Here is a 22,513-nt window from a genome sequence, read left to right as displayed (position 1 = left end):
CCAGGGAAGTCCCTAGAAGCCATGTTGTCTATCTGAGATCTGAGAATTGCCCTTTAATCTTTTTGAAGTTTCCATGAAAGATCTCATCTTTGACTTTATCTTACCCCTGAGGCTCTTTTTGTTGGCAGGGCCATGGATTTGATCTTTGCCCTGAGGCCATTTATTACTTTGAGAGCCATTTATTACTTTGAGAGCCATTTGCTGCCTGGAAAGACTGTCCTGGGCCCTCTATATTTCCTCTAAATTCCACTCAGAATTGAAGAGTTCCTTCTTTAGTTCATCTCTTTCTTCTCATATTTTACCATAGGCAGCCAGAAGAAGCCAATTGGCATTTTCAGTATTCTGTCCAAAAATCTCCTTAGCCCATCCATGCGTTCCTTATGTAATCTTTCTATTTTCCACGTTACCATGGATAATAGTGTTTCCAGACATTCCACCACTACATAATAGGGGTTGCCTTTTCTTCAGTCTCCAGTAACAATGTCCTCACTGCCCTTCAAATTATTACTAGCAATCTTCTTGAGATCCTTCTACCTTTCACCCATGGCTTTGTCCCAAAGCCAGTAACACCTGCTTTAGGTTTTTGTAATAGAAGCCTCTTTCTCTTTCAGGTCTTTGATGAAAGATTCATGGAGCCAACTCATGCTGATTTTCTAAGCTTTTCCTACCACTTCCTCTATCACTACACCTAGGTTTCCATTTGGTCTGCATCCCAAGATACATCAGGGGACAATTTGACTAAATATTTTGTCATTTCATAACGAACGTCCTTGACTTTCAGCCTGCACATATTGGGTCCTCATATCTCACTGTCTTCCCTCCTCCACTTGGTCAATTCCACATTTTATTTTATTTTATTTTTCTCGGTACGCAGGCCTCCCACTGCTGTGGCCTCTCCCGTTGCGGAGAACAGGCTCTGGACGCGCAGGCTCAGCGGCCATGGCTCATGGGCCCAGCCGCTCCGCGGCACGTGGGATCTTCCCGGACTGGGGCACGAACCCGTGTCCCCTGCATCGGCAGGCAGACTCTCAACCACTGCGCCACCAGGGAAGCCCCCAATTCCACATTTTAGATTCTTCTGTTTGAGGACTCCGCTTTATGAATTTATTAAGCTTTGAGTTGCAGATCACCTGACTAACAGTGGCTTTAATTGTCTTACATAACAAGACATCTGAGACAGGCAGTTCAGGGTTAATTCAAGGTTGGTTCAGGGGCCCAGAGATGTCATATGACACCTATTTTTTTGCTCTGTAATCTACAGCATGTATGCCTTTTCCCTCATGCATGTTGCTTCATGATCACAAGATGGCTGCTCTACCTCCAGGTCTCACTGTCCATGTTCCAGGCTAAGAGACAGAGGAAGTATAGGGTGCAGAAAGCTTTTCCTCAAGAGACTTTGCCTTTTTATTATACAAGAAATACTCTCTCCAAAGATTTCTACTTACGTCTCTTTGGCCTTAACTATGTAATATGGCTGTGACCAAGTATTTTTAGCTGGGCATGTTGACACTTTGAAAGAAAAGAAAAAAGGTTTTAATAATAAGGAAAGGGGGGGGATGGATAGCAGACAAGCAATAGACAACATTTTTCTGAATTGTTTTCTTACTTTTCTTACTTCCCTGGGAAGCTCTGTTGCTTGGGAACTGCTTACAGAGTAGCTCAGAAAAGAGCTCCCCAAAGACAGAAAGGAGTGAGAAGGTTCTGGGACACACTGCTTATTCTCACTGTTCCAACTGCATGTCTGGGGCTGATGAGGCAAGGCTGGGCAGGCCCTAGCAATGAAGAGAGAGGCCCACTTTCCTAATATCCTATAGGAAAAGGAGCCGGTGAATATAGGTCAGGGACTCATCATAATGGTAATTAACGTTTCCACAGCAGTTCCCAAAGCTTCTTTCATGCTCACTGTCACTTCAGCCTCATGGTAACCCCCAATAGAGCTATCATTAGGCCCTTTTTACGGATAAGGAAACCCAGAGGAAGCAGCATCTGCCATTCAGGGAGCATTCCCTCCGGCCAGGCTCTCTGCTAGGCCTGTTCTAGCATCATCTCATTGAATCCTCACAGCACTTGGATGAGGGATGTGTTATTAGTTTCTGCATTTCACAGAGGAGGAAATAGGGGCTGGGAGAGGTTAAATGAGTAGTGTTGGGACTTGACCCAGGTTGTAAGAAAGGGCCTCACCCCTCTGGGACACGGGGGTGGCAGCTTGGGCCTTCCTCCCCTTCCACCAAAGCCTTGGAGATGAAGGGGACCCGGCTGGGCAGAGTCCAGACGCTCTTGGTGTCTCAATCCTGAATCCACGGGGAAGTGGGTCCACTTGCTGGTGATTGCGCGACTGTAGACTGTTTGCTCACAGTGGATCCCGGCTTCCGCAGGGGCTCAGTTCCAGGCTCTGGGGCTGTTCTGGCTGGTGGATACTGGCATGGGCTGGCTGCCTCTGGAGCTTTCCCCGGCTGGCTAAGCACCCGATGGGACTAATTTCGTTCTGTATATTTGACAGACTAACACACATGTGACTTTCTTAGCTGGTCTCAATAATCTTCCCTCATCCTGCCCCTTCCTGCAAATCTTCCTGCTGAGGCAGAGACGAGGAGGGTCCAGAAAATGGTGCTGTTCAAAGGCCCGCTGGCCGGATTCTCTCTCACTTCCTCCCGGAACTGCGGCAGGGGGGAGAGCCTCAGGGATCCATATGTCACCTCCCATAGTGTCCTACTGTCACTTTGCTCTTTGTGCCTTTGGGTCTATCCCTGCAATCTGTTGACCCTCCAAGAAAAGAGAGACTGAAGGCAAAGGTGGATTCTGAGGCAGGGGAGTGACTGAAATAGGGCTCCCCATGCTCCCATCTTTACTCCCCTCTAACTCAGTGCTCCCATCCGGGAAATGGGCAGTCAGGCATTGACTTGGTCCTCAAAAGACCAAGGAGAGCCTGTAGGTCTAAGCCCCACAGGCTCTCCTTGATCTCAGTTCAGATCCTCTCCCCACCCCCATCCCCTAATTCTGTAGCAAAGGCCTCCCTGGCTCCAGCCTCAGTAATCAAATACCCCCTCCCACCCTCTCTCTACCTTGGGCTCAGATGATGAGAAAGGAGATGAATCAGTGTGACGAGGTTCATTGACCCCCATGGGGCTATGAGATTGGGGTGGTGTCACCCTGTCCCTCGAGTCCAGGTCCTTTTGGCACAAGCACATGAACGTCCAGACGCTCTAAGACACTTCATCTTATTTCTCCCTGAGGTGCAGAACCAGACACTGACTTTCATGGCGCAAGGTGGTTTCCCAGAGGCTTTTGTAAGGTGATGGCCGTGATAGTGGGGGACAGAGGCAGGGAGAGAGGACGGGAGAGAGAGGGACAGTCCTGCCGGGTCAGAGAGCATCTGCTCCCACCCTCCCTCCCTCATGCTGCTCCTGTTGGGGAGAGACCCTTACCTTCCACTTGGGGCACACTTCTCTGTAGTCAGCTCTCCATCTGCAGTGGAGCAGCACGAGTGAGAGGCCAAGGGTGTTGAGCTCCACTCCCAGGTAGAGAATCAAGTGGACAGTGTGGACAGCAGAGGGTGGGAAAGGAAGAGGATGCTCCCTGTCTGGGCCTCGGAGGGGCGGCTAGTGTCGTGTGCATTGGGGGGATTCAGGGTAGATGCTGGCGAAGAACTCCCAGCAGGGCAGGAAGATTCCAATCCCTGTAAGAACAACTTGGGAAAGCAAGATAAGAAAGGCTGCAGCTCTGCCTCTAGCCTGTGGGGATGCAGAAGGCTGGACAAAATGACCTGGGGGTTAGGCGGGGGAGGAGGCTTGGTTCTCTCCCTGCTGCCCCCATCGAGGGGACTTAGCGTGTGGCTGTTGAGTTAGACTCCGAGACCTCTGCCCTGACACTGTCCACAGGACCAGCAAGTGATACAAAGCACTTTCACATCGGAGTCTCAGGGTAGGAATCTTCCAAACCCATTTTGGAGGCAAAAAATTAAGGCCCAAACAAGGTAAAGGACATGCTCGGGGTGGAGGCAAGAGGGTGGTGGATCTTGGAGTGAGGGTCCAGTAAGGGTTCTTCCCACGACGGTCCTCCAGCCCCAAAGCGCCTGCACTCAGACCTCTCCGTCCACCCATCCGCCCCTCAGCTGTTGCCTCCCTGGGGGAGCTCCTGCTTCCCTGCTCCCCACCTCAGTCGGACCCTCTCCCAGTGACAAACAAAAGTGAGGCATCCCAGAGGGGCGTGGCCAGGCTTCGAAACAGGAAAGGCTGGGGGATAAGGATTCAGGCTGGGAACAGGCTGCCCAGCCCTTCCCTGACCATGCATATAAAGTACCCCAGGCCCCACCACCATTTTTCCCCCTTAGCCCTGCTTTATTGTTCTTCCTAGCATTTATGTCGCTGACCTATCATACATTTATTTACTTGTTACCGTCTGTTGTGTGCATTAGATGGTCCTCTCTACAGAGCTTGGCTTTTGTCTGTTTTGTTTATGGCTGTACCTCCAATGCTTAGGACAGGCGCCTCTAAATCTTCACATGAAAAATGAATGGCTCTCACCCTGCCACAAATTAGTTGTGTGACTTGGGCAAGTTACCTACCTCTCAGTTAACATTTATGCCCTTACCATGTGCCGGCACTATTTATCTATGAGCTTTGTACATAGAAAGCCCTTTAAGCCTCACGGCAATCCTATGAACTGATGATCATTATTCTCCTTGGTCATTGGCAGGTGAGGAAAATGAGGCCCAGAGAGGTGAAGTGACCTGCTTAAGGGAGGTGGCTGTTGGCAGAGATGGGATGTCACAGGTGGGAACAAGACCTAGAACTGAATGAATTGCTGGTCCACTCTGGCCTCTGCTTCTGTCCCCTACTCCCCATAATTCCTTGCCTAGAAAACAGGGTTAATCACAGCCCTCCCTTCCCTGCACCCCCCCCCCCACTGTTCGCCCCCGTCACCCACAGGGGCTGAGTCTTCGGGGAGGTGATGGCACAGTTGAGGTTCGGGGGCAGGGGGCCTGGGAAGAGTCCAAGGTGTCATGAGCTCTCTGGCTGCCCCACAAGTATTAGGGCTTCTTCAGAGGCCTGGGGGTTGACTCCTCTTCCCCTTCCCACACTCTTCTGGTCCTGGGTTCCCTTTCTGTGAAGTGGGGAGGGGTCTCTCAGGCCCAGGGATGAGGGCGGGAGAAGTGATACGAAGAGATTTCTGTTTCTGGCAACATGGTGGTCTGTGCCAGCTCCGGCTAAAAAGAAAACAAAAAGTGCTGGATAGAATAAAAACATCTTTTTCAAAGCGTTGACGAGCTCACAAGGCATTAAGGAATGGGATCAAAATCTTAGCGAAAGCGACTCCAAGTGAGTGGGGCCCTGGGGCCCCTCATGCCCTGAGGGCATCCGCCAAACTGAGCCAAAGCGACCTTTGGCTTTGACAGAGTGTGGAGTGAGGAGGGGCTCGCTTGAGGAGGGGAGGCAAGGGGGACACCCCACATAACGCTGAGACCCCAAAGGGCTACACGCTTAAGCCAAAAACCAGAGGAAATCTACCCCCACCCCACGGGAGTGCAGGGAACTTGGCCTTGGTGCTGAATGGAGCCACGGAGGACAGGAAACAGGCCTTAGGAGCTCAAGCTCCAGGCCACCCTGGTGTGAGTCTGAACTAGGGGCGGAGGAGGGGCACCAGGAGAACACAGCCGAGACTTCTGGAAGCACCCCTAGGAGGAGCACACCTTCCTCCCGGGCCTCAAAGACATCCTACGGGTGACCTTCCCAGGGAAGCAAGCAGTTCTCTGCCCAAAGCATCCAAGGACCATCGATCTGGAGATCAGTCAGCGAGGGTGTCTCGCAGGCTCAGAGCTCTCACCGTAAATGAGGGGGCTTAGCCAGGGGCACGCCAAGATCCCCTCTGGCAGAGGGATTCTCCGGGGGTGAGGCGAAAGTGTGTCCCCACTTTGTCTTCTTCTGGGGTGCCTTTTCAGGGTGAAGACATAGGGGATGGCTGTGATGAATGACCTGTCTTCTCTAACCAGGCTGGAAGGAGATGGGTAGGAGGCTGTGCCCGGATCCCAGCTCTGGGGGCGGGCAGAGGGAAAATGACGCGGTGGTGGTGTCTGCAGCCCAGACGGGGCCTTTGATGGGTGCATGGCAAGGTGGGCGGGTGGGCTCTGTAATATGGGTTGCCAGGGAAGGAGGCAGGGGAGCCCCTGGGGGCATCCTCAGCTTGACCTACGTGGGCCCCCCATAATTGCTCCCTTCCTTCCTCGGGAGGCTACACGTAGGGGTGCCCTGTCTGTGGGCTCCTCCAGCTGAAACGCCAACACCTGTGGTGCGTGCCGGCTGCTTGGGTCCTGTCCTAGGTGTCCGGCAGCTCCAGGTCTGTCTCCTGGCCCAGGGTCTGGGCTTTTGGGGGCAGAGGGATGACCACAGCAGGGACTGATGAGGTGAAGGAAGTCAGATACGATGGGTTCAGGGGTTCCCTTGTACAGGGAGGGGCTGCTGGGGAACCTGGGTTTAGGGGGTGTGCAGAGCTGAGGTCTGGCGGAGGGGTCGGGGCAATGGGCTTAGAATGCTGCTGTTGCCCTCAGTCAGCTCCCCCTTCGCCCACACCTTCCCTTCCTGCCAACGGGTTGAGATGGGCCAGGGCTGTGGGGAAGAGAGGATTCCCTCCAGTCTCCAGGCACCGAGCTTCTGACAAAGCAACAGTGGTGGCGCCAGGCAGGCTGGCAGGAGCCCAGAAGGGCAGCTCGGCCCCTCTGAGGTTCCCTATTCCTTGCGATCACGGCCCTTTCCTCTCCTGGGAACCCGGAACCCTACTCCAATCCTGGGCTGTCACAAAGCGTTAGACCCCAGGCAGCACTTAACCCCATTCTTCTTCCCTCTCAACCCTGACCATCTACGGGGCCTGGCAGAGAGTAAATCATTAGGGAGAGGGCCTTGGCCCAGGCTGCCTCGTGCTGCAGGACTCCTGTCCCCTGGGGGCACCAGGAGTGAGTCACTGGGCTCACATGGAAACAACACATGCCTTCCTGGCTGCCTTAGGATTTTTCCAGGCTGGAGGCATCTCCCAGAAGGGCGGTGGGAGGGGCCCGTGGAATGGGGGTGAGTGAGCAATTCTGGGAAGCGCTTCCCCTCTAACAGAATGGGGTACCCCTCTGCAGAGCCTTCGGTCTCAAGAGCCCCAGAGGTCAGGGGGATGGCCTCAGGGAGAGCAGATTACAGATTGGTACATACCTGAGCTCGCTGTCTCCAGAGACCAACTGGTTCAGGTCCCTGACTAGGCCTGTGAGGGGGGAGTAACCCTATTTTACAGATAAGGCACCTAAGACCCAGACAGGGTAAATGGCTCGTCTTCCGCTGCACAGCTAGTCAGAGGCATAGAGCGTCGCGGCAGATTTTCCTTTGGTTGCAACTTCCCTGAGTTCAGCGCAGGAGGGATGGTGATGGGGTCGTGGTGAGGCGGTGGAGGTTCTTCTGAGACCTGACTCTCCCTGAGAAGGTCCAGCTTCGCCAAGGGCCTGAGGCCGGGAGCATGGGGCAAGGGTGCTCCCTTGTGCAGGAGCTCTGGGGTCCTGAGGGTGATGAGGCTTCTAGGGCCAGGGGGCTGTGTCTCAGAGGGTGCTACAGAGCTGGACTGGGCGTCAGATGAGAAAAGCTGGAGAGAATCAGGGAGTCCTCAGGGACCCCCAGTGTGCGGGGTGCAGGTAAAGGGTGGGCACCTCTCCCTGAGGAGTTTGCAGTGAGGTTGGGCAAATGAGGCCTCTGTCCAGAAATAGGGGGGCAGTCGGGAAATAAATGAGGAGGGGCTGGTGTAGTCAGGGAGGGCTGCTCAGAGGAGGGGGAGCTTGTGGGGTGGGAAGGCTGCAGGGGGTTAAGTCAGGTCTGGGTGCATTCCCTGGGACGCATGGAGGGCAAAGTTGAGCAGGGGGTCTGACTCGGCCTCTGCCGTGAGTCACACCCTTGTTCTTCTGTGACAGTAACGATGGCGCCTCTGGAACAGGCCGTGGCTGCTATTGTGTGCACCTTCCAGGAATATTCAGGGCCCTGTTGGAGACAAGTAAAACTCTGCCAGGCAGAGCTCAAGGAACTGCTAGAGAAGGAGCTGCCCACCTGGACCCCGGTGAGCACCTGGGGTGAGTCCCCATGGGAAGCACTGCTCGGATTCCGCAAAGAGACACCTGGAGACGAGCTCTGAGCATTGGACAGCAAGGGGGTGGAAGCTAGACTGTGGGGAGGGGATGCTGGGAGGGAGACGGGCACAGCAGGAATCTCAGTTTCCTCATCCGCAAAGTGGGAGGATGAACATGTCAAGGGCTGCCTGGCCTGGCTGTTGGGAGGACTGAGCGAGGGCTCTGTGAAGAACCCCTGACACAGGGTTGGCACTCAGTAGCAAGTAGTAGGTGCTCTGTAAATGATCTGAGAGAGAGGATTTGGGAGGGAGATTGACACCGGTGAATGGTCAGAACAGGGAGGCTGAGGTTGGCCCCCAGAGGGGTGTGGGTTGGGATGGCTGGGACCCCACAGGAGGGGAGGGAGGGAAGCGGGATGTGCGCACCAGGCTGTTCTGCACTCCTCACCCTGCCATCCCCGCCCTGCACAGACAGAGCTTCAGGAGTGTGACCACAATAAGTTCATGAGTGTCCTGGACACCAGCAAGGATCGCGAGGTGAACTTTGTGGAGTACACGTGCCTGCTTGCTTGCCTCTGCGCCTGCTGCCGTGAGTACTTCAAGAACTGCGCCCTGGGCCCCCACTGCTCCCAGTAACGGGCGGGGCTGCCATCGGAGGGTAGGGGTCTGGGTCTGCTCCGGACCTGCTCCATCTCTGCCCTGAGGTCATCCTGGGCATGTCAGCTCTCCCCCCTCCCCCTCCCCCCTCCTTTGTCCCCTCCCTCTAGAATCTCCCAGGTTTGCCCCTGGTATGTTAACCCCTTTTACCCATGAGTCTAGGAGACGTGAGAGGACCTTCCCCGGGACCACAGCCAGTGACCTGTAGAACAGCCAGCCGCTGACTGCCCACTGTGGCCCATGATGGACGAAGGCTGTCAAGGCCCAGCAGAGTGTGTGAGGGAAGGAGACCACGGTGGGAAAGGGCCTATTTTGCTCCTAATAAAGAACTGGCATCCCTTGGCTCGGTTTGGTTCTTCTGAGAGGACAGCCCGGGCCTGGGAACAGAGTCCCGCTGAGGCTTCACTCCCCTCTGGCCTTTTCCACTGGAGGACAGGAGGCTAAGGGCACTTTCAGACCTCGCGGAAATGAAATGGTCTTAACGTCCTGCAGGAGGGGGTGGGGTCAACACGGGAACAATGTCCATGGGAGGCTGGTGTGTGTGGGGGTCTCTCTCTCTCTCTCTCTCTCTCTCTCTCTCTGGGGTGTCTCTGAAGGAGAAGCTCCCTTGGGGACTTCCCTGGTGGTCCAGTGTTTAAGACTCTGCACCCCCAATGCAGGGGCCTTAGGTTTGATCCCTGGTCAGGGAGCTAGATCCCGCGTGCCGCAACTAAGACCCGGCGCAGCCTAAATAAATAAATAAGTAAATAAATATCGTTTTTTAAAAAAAGAAGCTCCCTTGGGCTGTCTAGGAGGGTGAGAGGGTACGGAACTCAGTCCACTGGACAGGATGTTCTGAGGGGAGGGGAGGGCCGTAGTGGAGGGGGTGGGTCTGTTCCCTGCCTGGGGCTGTGGGAGCCCAGAGTGCAGTACTAATAGGATTAGGGTGTCTGAGGTCCAGCTAGGGTGTTTCTCCCTGATGTAGGGGGTGCCCTACATTGGAGGGGGAAGGGGAGACCTGCAGGCCGACCCCCTCCCTGAAGCCACAGCCACCTGAGGGGCTTCACATCCCCTCTCCTGAACCTCTCTCAATCCCTGAGTTCATACCCTGCCCTGAGAGGTTCCCCTGACCCCTGCCTCCCCCATTCTGTGCTGTATCACCTCTAACTTTCCACCGCAACCTGCCCTCTTCATTCCTGATGCCCATCCTAACTCTAAATCCCCCTCCTGACACCCTCCTCTTTCCCATGTGCTCATGGTCCCGTCAGTCAATCCCTGAGACCCGAGGCCTGATGCCCCCTTCCCATTCCATCACTCCGTCATCCAGGTCCTTTCTCCACAGATGTGTCTGTGGGGGTCCCGACGCCTCCTTTGGGTGTTAGCCTGTTCCCCCTCCCAGACCCCCCAGCTCCTGTCCTGGGCCTCACTCAGCATGGTAGAAAGCCCCCTTGGGAGGGGAGAAGGGCAGTGTGAGCTGTGCCCAGCACTGAACCTGGGGTCCCCTCCCTGCGTTCCAGGGCAACCCCATTCCAGGACCACCTCCCACCTGTCACCCCCCACCCCTTAATCCCCTTTGCTTTATGCCGGCTGCCTAGTGGGAACACTCCCTCCCTGTCCCTCATGCCCCAGGCACAGCCTGCCCTTCCCCCAGCTCCCTAAAACTCAATCTGAGCTGCGCACACCCACCCACTGAGGCCCCTGCCTGTGCCCACTGGGGCCCTCCCATTGTCCATGTGTGCGTGCCCACAGCAGGAAGCTGGGTTTCCAGGCTGGCTGGTGGAGGGACCCGTAGCCGTTACCACATCGGCCCAGGATAGGAGGGCTGTCTCCCGCTCTTCTCCATCCCCCGACATGGGCAGGGCCTGGCCAGGGGTATAAATAGGTCAGACTGCAGGGCTTCCCCCACTCTCCCCCTCTCTCCAACCCTCTCTCTTCGGCACTTCTCTCTTGGCCTGGTGAGTTGCGGTCGCATGGCTGGCACGCAAGTGGTGTGCAAGGGGTGTCAGGCCGAGGCTGGGGCAGGAGAAGGGGGGGCTGGTGGGGGCCAGATGTGCTAAGTGGGTCCAGATGTGAGATTCCAATGTGGAGGCTCTGGGGAGGGATGTGTGTGTGTGCACGTGCACGTGTGTGTGCATGCAAGAGAGAAAAAACAAAAAGTGTGCAGGTGGCTGAGGGGAGCTATCGGAGCCGTCCTGCGGTGCTGGGGCTTGCACGCGTTGTTGCTGTAGCATGTTTTGGGGTGCGTGTGACTGGGGGGTATGCATGTTGGCTTGTGTTTGCTGGGTTGCCCTAGCCTGTGCGTGCACACTCACGGGGTGTAGGAAGCACAGTGAAGGCAGAGGGCGATGGCGGGCTTTTGTCTGGTTGTGTCCTAGGAGGCTCTGCCCTGCACGCAGCAGCCTGACCCAAGGGAGGGTGGCGTCCCCATCCCTCCTGCATCTGTGCCCCTGCCACCTCACCCTGCGCCTCCCCACGCTAGGCGCTAGGCCACTGGTTTTTTCCGCTACAGGGCCCTGGGCAGGCTGCCAGCAGCCTCGCCCAGCCCAACGACCCAGCCCAACGCTTGGAGGGAGAAGAATGGGCTGGGGTGGGGCTGCTGTAGACTGAGTGTGGGAGTGAATGGACCGCGTGAGGAGTGAAGAAAGCGCTCTTGTGGAGCTGGCTGTCCAAAACGCAGAGCCTGTGCCCCGGGCCCTGCAGGGGTTCGCTGCCCCAAGCACGGATTTCCCATTGTGCACACCCATCCGCCAGGAGCCGAGCCCCACTTTTTGGGCTGCCTCTATGGTGGGAGCACTAAGTGCTCCCTGAGGGATGGGATTGGGGTGGGCATTCTGAATACATAGCCGGGGGTGGGGTGGGGAAAATTAGGGTGTCTCTGTGACCCTGCCCCCAGATCCTGACTGCCAGCATGGCGTGCCCCCTGGAGAAGGCCCTCGATGTGATGGTGTCCACCTTCCACAAGTACTCAGGCAAGGAGGGTGACAAGTTCAAGCTCAACAAGTCTGAGCTGAAGGAGCTGTTGACCCGGGAGCTGCCCAGCTTCTTGGGGGTGAGTGGTACAGCCTGGGAGGCACCTGTTTTCTGCGAAGCATTAGCTACAGCTGGCGTCTATAGCTGTCGATCAGCCATCTTGCTGAGACGGGCAAGTTGGGGCAGAGAGCTTGCTCTGATTGCCTGGGGTGGAAGCACAGTGAGTACCCACTGCTCACTTCCTGGCTCTCTGCAGAAAGATGGCTGAGAACAAGCCGGTAGGCTACGTGTCAGACTCTGCCAGGTGTTTGCACAACTTAACTGGAGGTAAACTGAAGCTCAGAGAGGCTACGTAACTTCCCAAGGTAGTCAGTGTATAAAGCCGAGATCCGTGAGCCAGGGCGTTCCGACGCTTGCCATCACTACGGCAATGAACAATTTTTTTTTTTACGATTGTATGAAAATTGTGTGTCTTCTTTTTTTTTTTTAAAATTGAAGTATAGTTAATTTACAATGTTGTGTTAGTTTCAGGTGTACAGCAAAGTGATTCAGTTATATATACACATATATTTTTTTTCAGATTCTTTTCCATTATAGGTTATTACAATATATTGAACATAGTTCCCTATGTTATACAGTGAATCCTTGTTGCTTATCTATTTTATATATAGTAGTGTGTATCTGTTAATCCCATACTCCTAATTTATCCCCCCAACCCCAAACCATTTTTGAGTTTCTATTTGGCTTGTGGATGTGAAGACACAGTTATGGAGACCCTCATACACCTACAGACTCCCCCTGAGCGATCACAGATGCCATCCATATCAACCTTTGTGTAGTTTATACATTGCTTTCATGACCATTGTCTAACTGGATTCTTAAAATGACCTTGGCAGAAGATGCTGTGGTCCCCTTTATCCAGTTGTACCCAGGTACTCAAGACTTCTTTGTCTGAGGGATGGCCTTCCTCCAGCCCTAGCCTAGCCCCCAGGGCTAGAGGTCCAAAGCTGGGCCCCCCAAGGAGTGGCTAAGCCTTCTTGGGCTCCCATCTGGAGGTGCAAACCTGGTCTAGTCCTAGCTCTGGCCACTCCCACACCCGCCCTGCCCGGCCCCGACTTCTAGTTTCTACCTGCAGCCTCTTCTTCCTGCAGAAAAAGACAGATGAAGCTGCATTCCAGAAGCTGATGAGCAACCTAGACAGCAACAAGGACAACGAGGTGGACTTCCAGGAGTACTGCGTCTTCCTGTCCTGCATCGCCATGATGTGCAACGAGTTCTTCGAAGGCTGCCCCGATAAGCAACCCCGGAAGAAATGAAGTCTCCTCAGATGTGCGGGGTGGGGCCTGCCAGCTGGGGTCTTCCCTGTTGGCGGTGGGCACAGCGCCTCACACTGGCTCCTCCAGATGTGAGCACGATACTAAACAAGTTCAATAAAGATTCTTGAAAGCTATGAGGCTGATGGTCTGAGAGACTCTGGGGGCGCTGGGAGTTGAGCTGTGGTTTTGTGGCAAGTGGAGAGCAGACCAGAGAAGGTGGGAGATGGATGTGGGTGACTGTGCACATGTGTGGGGGACAGAGTTGACTGTGGATGGAGCGGAAGGCAGGGAAAGGGACCCCCAGAGGCTTGGAACGGTAGGATCTTAGCCAGGGCACTCAACCATCCCACCTCCCCAACATTGCCTCTGGCAGGACCTCTGAGTGAGGCTGGGATGGGATCGAAGATCACATCTGCTCCTGGTTGGGGTCCAGAATGGAGTGTGGGTGCCCTGGGGGTGGTGGGGGAAGGGCTGAGTCATGGGGAGGAAGTAGTGAGGCCAGAGTGGGATGGGGAGGAAGGCTCAGTCCTGACATTTACGGCCCAGGTACTGCCTGCCACCCCTTCCAGTGCCCTGGCTTCAAAGCCCAGGGATGGATGAATCCTACCATTCCACAGTCAGATCAGGGAGGTGATGTGGAGGAAGAGAAACCACAGTATGAGAATATCATCCTTCCCTAACTCCCATCTCTGTCCCAGGGGCCCTAGGATGGGATTCATTACCAGTTAGCAGTCATGCTCCAACAGAGGAGGACAAAGGATCTTGGGAGGGATGAGGGAAGGATAGTGGCTGGGGTGGGAGGGAGGGAGGTGGTGGGAGGTGACCATAGTTTTGGAGACAAAATTCCAGGCATAGGAATCCGATAAATGAAGTTGAGATTTTTTTTCCCCCCAGAAAATATCAGGCATGGTATTAGTTCTCCTTAGGTTGAAGCCAACAGTTCTAGCCTGCAGTGAGTGGGATTGTGGTTAGTTTCCAGGTCATGCCTGGGTGGTACAGGGATCTTCAAGGAAGAGGTGAGTAGAGGGCAGGTCCAGAGGCAGGGAATGTCTTGTTCCCTTGACTTTTCTAGCTTTCCCCTTTCCTTCTCATCACATTGTGTTTTTGTCTCAAGTTTCAGAGGAGTGGGGTAGGTGACTCAGATGTTCCCTCAGAGTGTGACTATAGAGACTTGGGTAGAATTTTGATCCAGGAAAGAGTTTGCCACTTCCCCCTTCTCCCTCCCCCCAGCCCCAGTCTGCCCATCTTCCACGGAGTGCCCTCCCCTGGGCCTCCTCCTGCATCACTCCCTACTTCAGAAACTCCTGTTGCTTAGTGACCAGTCCCTGCTACCTCTCTACCTTGGCAGCTGGGGGTGGGAGTGGAGTGGGGGGCAGTGGGGACCACCCAGGCAGGCTAGGGTGGGGCTGCAGCAGCAATAGGTGCTAAGCCCCTAACTCCATTCTGTTCTCATACTTGGACTGGTTGGTGGTAGAACAATGTCTGAGTCTCTCCTAGGATACAAGCCACTCTCCCTGATCCCCACCCTGAACCAGTTCCCCACAGTCCACAGCCTCTACCCCATCACCCAGCCCTATCCTTCCCTGATCTCTGCCTCAGTCCCTGATTCTCAGTTCTCCACTCCAAGAGTCTCTGACAATTCTTTCCCATGGTGATGAGTGAGGTTTAGAAGAAATCATTCATTGAAAAGCCTTTTAAAAATCTTAGGCTCCGTACTTGCTGATGACCTTGACTATGCCCTTGGCAGGAAACGTCTTCCCCCACTGACTCCCATCTTGAGATGTCTGTTCTGCTTTTGGAGTGGGTGGGAGGGCCCCAATGCGGAGAGTGGCCTAGGGTATGGGTGGACACCCTGCATTTGTCCTGTACCTCCTGAATAGCCTTTCCAGGAAGCCTGGCTGTTGACCCATCAGATGGTGAGTTCTGGTTTTTGGTTGGGAAGACAAAGCTTCCAGGACTGAAGACGTGTGTGCCGTGGTAAACTCAGTGTGCCCCCCCCCCCCCCCGCCGTCCCATCCTTGTTTGGAAACAAGGAAGGTGAGATTGGCAGAGGGGGTTTCTCCCCACCTGTGTCCCAGGAGGCTCTGACCTGGGCCTCCTTGTCTCCGGCCCCTTTTTATTGGCCCTCTCTCTTCCCTGGTTCCCTGGGGACTGGAGCAAGGGAATTAAAGTCAGAGACCAGTGGGAGGGAGTCTGCTTCTGCTGCGTGAGTTCTCTGGCTCTCTCCTTCCTTGGAGTCCTTCCTGCTCATTTATATGGTGGGGCAAGCTGGGCGATGAGGCCACAGGGTGACTAGCTCTGGTGACCTCCGCCAAGGAAGGCCGGGCCCGATGAGTGGGCACGTGTTTGGAGAGAAGAGGGCAGAGTATTTGGAATCGTGGCCCTGGGGGTGGAGGTGGGGATCAGAACCAGCCAGGATGCTGCTGCAGATGCCCAGAGGCCTCGCCTTCCACTGTGGTCCTGGTTGAGTCTCCTGGCAGTGGGGAGAGGCTGAGGGTTTGGGGTGGTAAGAGATGAATTTCAGGTCCAGTTCAAGAATCGTCAGGTGGGCTTTGGTCTGTAGGTAAGAGGCAGCAGCTTCTTCCTCCTTTCCTTGCTCCGGACTCAACACAGATTTACCTGTAGCCCCCAGGTTCTTGGGTGTTGGCTCCTTCCTGCCTAAGAGGGAAGTGGTTTCCAAGCTGAGTCACGGGAGCTCCAGCTGCTTCTTCTCTTGGGCGGGTGTGGCTGTGCTGATGGACTGGGGGGCCCCATTCAGACCCAACCTCTGGATCCAGCTCTCAGAATGACCCTGGAGGTTTCAATAGGCCCACCCCCTTCGCTGCCTCGTGGCTGGTCTGTATGTATAGTTCTCTGGGCCAGAGGGTGGACCAGCTGGACAAGTCCTGGCACCCCTCCCTGACTTCCTGTTGAGATCTTACCTTCCAGTTCTAGCCCCAGCCTCCTCCAACCCCTGGACTCTCTCTTTGCCCTGTCCCCCACTTCTATAATGGGACACTCCCTGATATTAGGTGATTCAGGGACCCGGGCCAAGGAGGGTGACTTGGGTGAGGACGGCCTCTGGAAAATGAGTGCCCAAGATGGACCGGGCAGGGAGAAAATCCTGACCCTTCACTGGCTCCACCATCTGTCACCAGTTCTTCTTTTGGGGAGGCCATCCTGTCACCCATCTGTCCCTAGACCCCTTTTTCAACATCTCCTAAGCGGGAGAGTGTGCAGTGTCCTTCCGGCCTGGTCAGTCTCACTGCTCCTTGGTTCTCACTACAACCTGTCCTGAGACACTGGGGTCCACTTGGGAGATTTTGATCTCATCGTGGGTTCCAGTAGCTGGTCCTTGAGGGAGAGGCTTGGAGGTGGGCTAGTGCTGGGGGGAAGCAGAAGGTCCAGCTTCCTGGGCAATGGGATCTTTTCCTTTCCCTTCAGCCCCCAGAACTGCACACCATGCTGGAGACGTCTTTGGAGAAGGCCCTGACCACTGTGGTCACCACTTTCCATAAATATTCAGGGAGCGAGGGCAGCAAACTGACTCTGAGTAGGAAGGAGCTGAAGGAACTGATTGAGAAAGACCTGTGTCTTGGTGAGGTAGGTGTCGGTCCCTCCCCTGCACCCCAGAGTCCCAGTGCTCCGTGCTCCGTGGGCACCGTGGGGGAGGGGACGGAAAAAAAGAGGAAGCACTGATGCCACCCCCGAGGGCTTCCCAGCATGAGGTGGGAGGCCCAGCGTGAGGGGATACACACCTACCCGCAGGGTACACTAGCCTCAGCAAGGACAGGATGGCCAAAGGGTACAGACAGAGACCCAAGGAAGAGGGTGAACATCTTGGGCCGCGCCAGGGGATGAGTCAGGTCTCACTGGGAATGGAGACGGGCAGTGTCTGGAGGGTGGACCTCAGTGTGCACGATGGTTTAGAGAAGGAGATCAAGGAAACTTCCATGTTGAGGCGCGGCTCTCACAGCTGTGGAGGCTGTGCAAGGGATGGAGTGGGGGTGGGTGAGGTGATTCAGGGGTCCAGGTCAGCTGTGCACAGCTCAAGGGCAGGGCCCCCGCCTGGCTCTCCTCCATGTACCCGGCATGTCTGGGGCTCTCAGCTGGTGCTGACACGGGAACCAAAAGGATCCTTCTACTAGTTTGTGAACACAGTTTGGAAGGGGGAAGAGCAGATTCTTACCAGATGGAGACGGTGAGAGGGAAGCAACTGACAAAGGGAAAGGCCTATAAGGTAGTCATTATGTTATTATTACAGTTAACAAATAAATTGAGGCTCGGATATGTTATATAACTGTCTGAGGACACCCAGCTAGTGAGAGGCTGGAATTCCAGCCCGGGCCCATGTATCAACCTCCCTCGTTCCTTTAAAATCGGCCTGTGGGCCTCTCCTGTCGCATCTTGAACCCTAGTGGGCCTCCCCAGAGAGAAGCTCCACCTAGTGTGTCCCTGTGGACAGGGGACCAAAGCAGGCGTGGGTGTCACCAGGCCTCCCCTCTGGCCTTCCTGCCAAGCTCTCTGCATTCTGGAGTTAATGAGGACAGAGGGAGGGGCCATGGGTCCAGCAGGGTTAACTACAAGGGGACAGAGGCCCTGGGGAGGGCCTGGCTATAACAGGAGCCCAGACTGGGGACAAGGGTGGCGTCACAGAGACGCTGTTTCCATCTCTATGTCCCGAAGTCCTGTCTCCTGTGGAAAAGTTGGAGGTGAGGGCAGTGAAGGGGAGAGGGCAGGATGTGTCTGTATTTTCTTCCTGTTCCCCCTGAGGGTGCTGTCTCCATCCTCTTGGTGGAGCTGGGCCGGTTGGGCAGGGGACCAGACAAGGAAGAGGACTGGGTGCCAGGCACTGGCTCCATGCAGCTGTCCTGCAGGGGCGGGATAAGGCTTGGATCTCGCTTAGTGCCACACAGTCACCAAGCCGTCTCTATTAAGTGTTGTATGAAATCTAGCTTATTATTTCTCTGGGTGGTAGAAAGTGTCGAGGGGAAGGGGGCTGCCCTAGCCTTCCTCTTGTAATTTATTCCGATTCAGGAGTCAGGTCACTGAGCTCTGCCTGGTGGCACCCTGTGCTGGGTGTGGCCTGGGGGGAGACTCTGGGGGTTGAGATGCTCCGCTGCTGACTCACCTGGGGATCAGCCTGAGGCTGCCTTCCCAGGGGTCAGGGCAGGGCTGGGAGGGGTGGCTGACCTGTCTCTCTACCTGGGCCCTCGAAGAAGATGAAGGAGAGCAGCATCGATGACCTGATGAAGAGCTTGGACAAGAACAGCGACCAGGAGATCGACTTCAAGGAGTACTCGGGGACTTCCCTGGTGGCGCAGTGGTTAAGAATCCACCTGCCAATGCAGGGGACACGGGTTTGAACCATGGTCCTGGAAGATCCCACATGCCGCGGAGCAACTAAGCCTGGGCGCCACAACTACTGAGCCTGTGCTCTAGAGTCCACGAGCCACAACTACTGAGCCGTGTGCCACAACTACTGAAGCCCGCGTGCCCAGAGCCTGTGCTCTGCAACAAGAGAAGCCACCACAATGAGAAGCCCGCGCACCGCAATGAAGAGTAGCCCCCACTCGCCACAACTAGAGAAAGCCTGTGCGCAGCAATGAAGACCCATCGCAGCCAAAAATAAATAAATGAATAAACAAATTTATTAAAAAAACCAACAAAAAAGCAAACAAAAAAAGGAGTACTCGGTGTTCCCGACCACGCTGTGCGTGGCCTACAACGACTTCTTCCTGGCGGACAACCAATGACTGGGCCCTGGCCCCTGACCCCTGCAGCTCCTCTCATAGACCCTCCGTGGCCCCTTGCCTTCCTCTCCCTCCCAGATGGACCCTGCTTCAGCCTTCCCTTCCAGCAGAGGAAATAAAGGTTTTTGATTCCAGGTGTCCAGGGCTGGTTTGGAACATTCTTGTCCACCTTGGCTGGGGGTGGGGTGGGACCAGGCAGAGCTTCTCCTTAAGTGGGTGGGCAGCCTCTGGGTGTTCACGTTCTGGGTTTCCACCCCACTTCCTGTTCTTCAGTGCAGACGTGACTAATCTTATCCAGGCTTAGTTTGGCCCTCCAGGAAAATGAGGAAGTGGGGCCAGGCTTTTGCTTGCCTCCAGGGAATGCTGCAAATATGCAGAGAAAGCTAAGGGGGAAAGTGCTCTGAGAGTGAGGACACTGGGGGTGGCTGGGATGCGGTCCCTGAGGGCAGTGGTGGACAGGCCACTCCGACTTGCCACCAGCTCACAGGAGGCCCCCACTGAGGACACTGGTAAGAAGGGGGAGTCTGGCCTTGACCTCCACACCTGCCCCCTTTCCTTCTCCTCCTTTTGCCCCCCAGCAACGAGCCCTACCATCATCTCTGGGATCCAGGGCTTTCTGCTCTCCCCACCTCCCTCCCCGTATCAAAATCCTTTCTTGGGAGAGGACCTGACAGACTTTGCATTGGAGGGTAAATAACTAATGACACAGGGCTTGACTCTGGTGTGTGTGTGCACTTTAATGGGCAAGAGGCTGCGGGTGGAATTCAGGTGGGGGGATGGGGGAAGGGATCGAGGGTGGTGGTATTTTTCCCTGGGGGGATGTGTGTTCTAGGTGTCCTTTAAATCGTATCCTGTAGACCAGTGGCTGCTCCCCGTCCTTCATCTAGGGTTCGCCCCCGTTTCCCCCGGCGCCGGGGAGCGGCACCCTTCTCCCCGCCCTTCCACACACACACACACACACACACACACACACACACACTCTGACACTGCCCGGCTCTCCGCCTCCTCCTCTTGTCACATCGCGACGGGGGGCAAACAGAGTTTTGGAGATTAGGTGGGAGCTCGAGGTCACTGGGCTGGCCGCGGTCTCCCCTCGGCGCCCCAGCCCCGCGGAGCCCCGAACAGCCCCGGGGCAGGAGGCGTGGAAAAGTTTTGGGGCGAGGATGTTGTGTAAAGGGCGGGGCAGGGTGGGGCGCGGGCGGGCAGTGGGCGGCCGGCCTCCCGGAAGCGCCGCTATAAGGCTGGCGGGCTGGCCACACGGCCATCCCCCTCGGCCGCTCCTTCTCGCTTCGCTGCAGCCGCGGTGAGTCCTCGCTAGGCAGGGCAGCCCCCGTCCTTCGGGGCCAGCCCGCCCCGGGTTAGTCCGCCCGCATCCAGACTGGGGCCGGCAGGGAGAGGCGGGAGCGGCCAGGCCGGCCCCGGGCTAAGGCATCCGGTGGGGCGGCTCCCCACTGTGGCCCTTCTGGGGTTGGGAGAGTGAGTCCCAGGGTGTGTCCGTGCCGCAGTGTGTGGTCCTGTGAGGCTGTGTGTGTGTAGGGCTGGGTGTGCAGCCTTCACCCTCACTCACAACATATTCCCCAACTTTTCTTGGAACCCCTGGAAGACAGTTCTCCGCTGTGGTTCTATTTGTTCCTTAGAATTCTTGAACCACCTCTGCTCTGGTCCTCTGTAGGGCACTCACCTCTTGGCCTTAGACTCTGCCCTCTCCCTCCTCTACAAGCCCTGGGCTGTCTCCTGATGTCACCTGACACTTAGTGGTTTGGCACGGGTAGTCAAAGGGAGTTGGGGGGGGTGTGGGTGAGTGAGAAGGCCCTGCTGCCCAGGGCGCTGAGCAGCCTCTCTGCCCTCAGCTCTGAGCCCAGCCTTCAGCCATGGCGTGCCCCCTGGATCAGGCTATTGGCCTCCTGGTGACCATCTTCCACAAGTACTCCAGTCAGGAGGGTGACAAGAACACCCTGAGCAAGAGTGAACTGAAGGAGCTGATCCAGAAGGAGCTCACCATTGGTGCGGTGAGTGACCCTCCCCAGACCCCCTCTCCCCACCTCTCGCCCTTTAGAAGCAGGATTCGGAGAGGGTGAGGTGCCAGGTGCATGACTCAGGCTTACCCACATTCTGGGGCCCTAGACCATGTGCCTTACTGGACCACTGGTCCACACCCCTGAGGGGCTGGGGAAACTGGTAGCCTGGTATTCACTCCTCCTGAGTGAGGAACAGAGGAGAAGTAAAGCCAAGTGAACCCAAAGTGGGCTTGGATCTTTGGTGACAAGTGAGCACAGAGCCATTTGTATGAGAGGGGGCTGCCTGGGAGGGGGAAAGGCAGAGAACCCAAGGTCTCAAAACCATTGAGTCTGGATTTCCCATTCTAACACGTTAGAAGCTGCAGGATGCTGAAATTGCAAAGCTGATGGACGACCTGGACCGGAACAAGGACCAGGTGGTGAACTTCCAAGAATATGTCACCTTCCTGGGGGCCTTGGCCATGATCTACAATGACATCCTCCGAGGCTGAAAGTAAATTGGGAAGGTGGAGACACCCTCTAGCTGGCCTGTCTAGTGGTGGGTAACTGTACAATAAATTTTTTTTTTTTGGTTAAATCTATCCCTGTGTCCTGGCTTCCCAGTGATTTCCGTTTCCTCCTCTGCTTGGTGCTACATCGCCACCAGAGGGTTTTCTCACAGTTACCTCCGGGAGTGACTCAGTGACTCACCAGGCCAGGGGAGCTGGTGGGAGGGTCCACAAAATGGCGGATGCACCCTAACAAAGCGGTTGTGAGCTCATTAAGTTGCCTTTATGTGAATTAGAAAAAGATGCCCACTCTGGGTGAAGCCATCTTAAGGAAAGGCTCAAGTGGTCCCCCGTGAAAGGGGTTCTGAGATGGGCTTGGAGAAGGAAATGGTGCTTGAGCCAGGCTGTGATGAGTCCAGAGTGTGGCAGAGATAGTCCTATCAGGACCTCTGAAGACAAAGACGTGTTTTTCCTCTGGGCGTGGTGAGAGGGGAAGGGCCAGAAGGGCCTTGGGTCGGGGCCGGTCCACTTTCTCACCACAGTGAAATGGGGGCAGAGAAGGCATATCTGGCATTCCCAGAGCCTGGACGGAGAGTGTTCTGCTATTCTGTCGGAGACCACTGCGGACGGACGCTGTATGGTTGAGTTCGATTCTGCTGTCTATGCCCTGGTTGGTCAAAGGTGGGAGGCACGCTTTAAGAGTCTGTCCCTGCATTCAGGGACAGGGTCCTTTGTGCCAGGGGTGGTGGTCTGAGAAGCTGGCAGCTGTGCGAATAAATGACTCATGGGGTGTTCATGAAAGGGGTGGGCTGAGGGTCCTCGGGGTGGAGTGGCGGGGGGGGGGTCTCCGGGGCTGGGCAACTGCGCCTTCAAGCCTTTCTGTCAATATTGAGCCAGCCCATCCCTACAGCCTCAGCAGAATCACCCCAGGTATTCCACCGGAGCCAAGCCTGGCTCTCAGCCCCCATCAGGGAAAATGACTAATTGTCTGAATTATTGTCTGAGTTCACTGTTTGCATTAGCGTTTTCAGGCAGGCGGGTAGGGGAAGGGGGTAAATTGTGTTTCAGGGCCATGGGGCAGTTCTGTCCCCTCCAGGCCTAGCGTATGTCAGGCAAGTTCCTCTGTAGGCTCTGGGGACCCCAGAGGGAGACCATATCCTCCTTCCCCTCTTACTCACCTCCCCACTTCCCAGGGGGCTCAACTCCGCTGAATTGAGTCTCCTTCCTCCAGGGGGTGGGGATGAGCCAACAGTCCCAAGAGGGCTGGA

General features: G+C 55.7%; 4 protein-coding genes across 5 annotated transcripts; all 4 read left to right on the top strand.

Moving 5' to 3' along the window:
* Positions 1-7,938: 7,938 nt before the first annotated feature.
* Positions 7,939-8,839, top strand: S100A3 (S100 calcium binding protein A3; the record flags this gene model as incomplete). The annotated part of the gene is made up of 2 exons (XM_079914937.1): positions 7,939-8,076; positions 8,557-8,839. 2 exons carry the CDS (start codon positions 7,939-7,941, stop codon positions 8,719-8,721), a joined length of 303 nt encoding a protein of 100 aa, XP_079771063.1. The 3' UTR covers positions 8,722-8,839.
* A 1,800-nt stretch (positions 8,840-10,639) lies between these two features.
* On the top strand, positions 10,640-13,115 carry LOC307192087 (protein S100-A4). The gene is made up of 3 exons (XM_079932607.1): positions 10,640-10,676; positions 11,615-11,770; positions 12,843-13,115. The coding sequence occupies exons 2-3, from the start codon at positions 11,630-11,632 to the stop codon at positions 13,005-13,007; spliced, it is 306 nt and encodes a 101-aa protein (XP_079788733.1). The 5' UTR covers positions 10,640-10,676; positions 11,615-11,629; the 3' UTR covers positions 13,008-13,115.
* Positions 13,116-16,448: 3,333 nt separating this feature from the next.
* On the top strand, positions 16,449-18,742 carry S100A5 (S100 calcium binding protein A5; the record flags this gene model as incomplete). The annotated part of the gene is made up of 3 exons (XM_079944124.1): positions 16,449-16,589; positions 18,206-18,283; positions 18,677-18,742. 3 exons carry the CDS (start codon positions 16,449-16,451, stop codon positions 18,740-18,742), a joined length of 285 nt encoding a protein of 94 aa, XP_079800250.1.
* A 483-nt stretch (positions 18,743-19,225) lies between these two features.
* On the top strand, positions 19,226-21,338 carry LOC307191483 (protein S100-A6). 2 transcript variants are annotated; one of them, XM_079931617.1, is made up of 3 exons: positions 19,226-19,248; positions 20,590-20,748; positions 21,114-21,338. In XM_079931617.1, exons 2-3 carry the CDS (start codon positions 20,611-20,613, stop codon positions 21,246-21,248), a joined length of 273 nt encoding a protein of 90 aa, XP_079787743.1. In that variant the 5' UTR covers positions 19,226-19,248; positions 20,590-20,610; the 3' UTR covers positions 21,249-21,338. The 2 variants fall into 2 exon arrangements, with proteins under 2 accessions (XP_079787743.1, XP_079787742.1); XM_079931616.1 differs by lacking the exon at positions 19,226-19,248 and adding an exon at positions 19,931-20,042.
* The last annotated feature ends 1,175 nt before the right edge of the window (positions 21,339-22,513 follow it).

This window comes from Stenella coeruleoalba, assembly GCF_951394435.1.
Source record: "Stenella coeruleoalba genome assembly, chromosome: 1".
Taxonomy (NCBI): domain Eukaryota; kingdom Metazoa; phylum Chordata; class Mammalia; order Artiodactyla; family Delphinidae; genus Stenella; species Stenella coeruleoalba.
This window is presented reverse-complemented; position numbering and strand designations above follow the sequence as displayed.

Coding starts and splice junctions, on each gene's coding strand:
- LOC307192087 (XM_079932607.1), top strand. CDS start 11,630: ATGGCGTGCCCCCTGGAGAAGGCCCTCGATGTGATGGTGTCCACCTTC. Junction 11,771..12,842: donor AGCTGCCCAGCTTCTTGGGG/GTGAGTGGTACA, acceptor TTCTTCCTGCAG/AAAAAGACAGATGAAGCTGC.
- LOC307191483 (XM_079931617.1), top strand. CDS start 20,611: ATGGCGTGCCCCCTGGATCAGGCTATTGGCCTCCTGGTGACCATCTTC. Junction 20,749..21,113: donor AGGAGCTCACCATTGGTGCG/GTGAGTGACCCT, acceptor CTAACACGTTAG/AAGCTGCAGGATGCTGAAAT.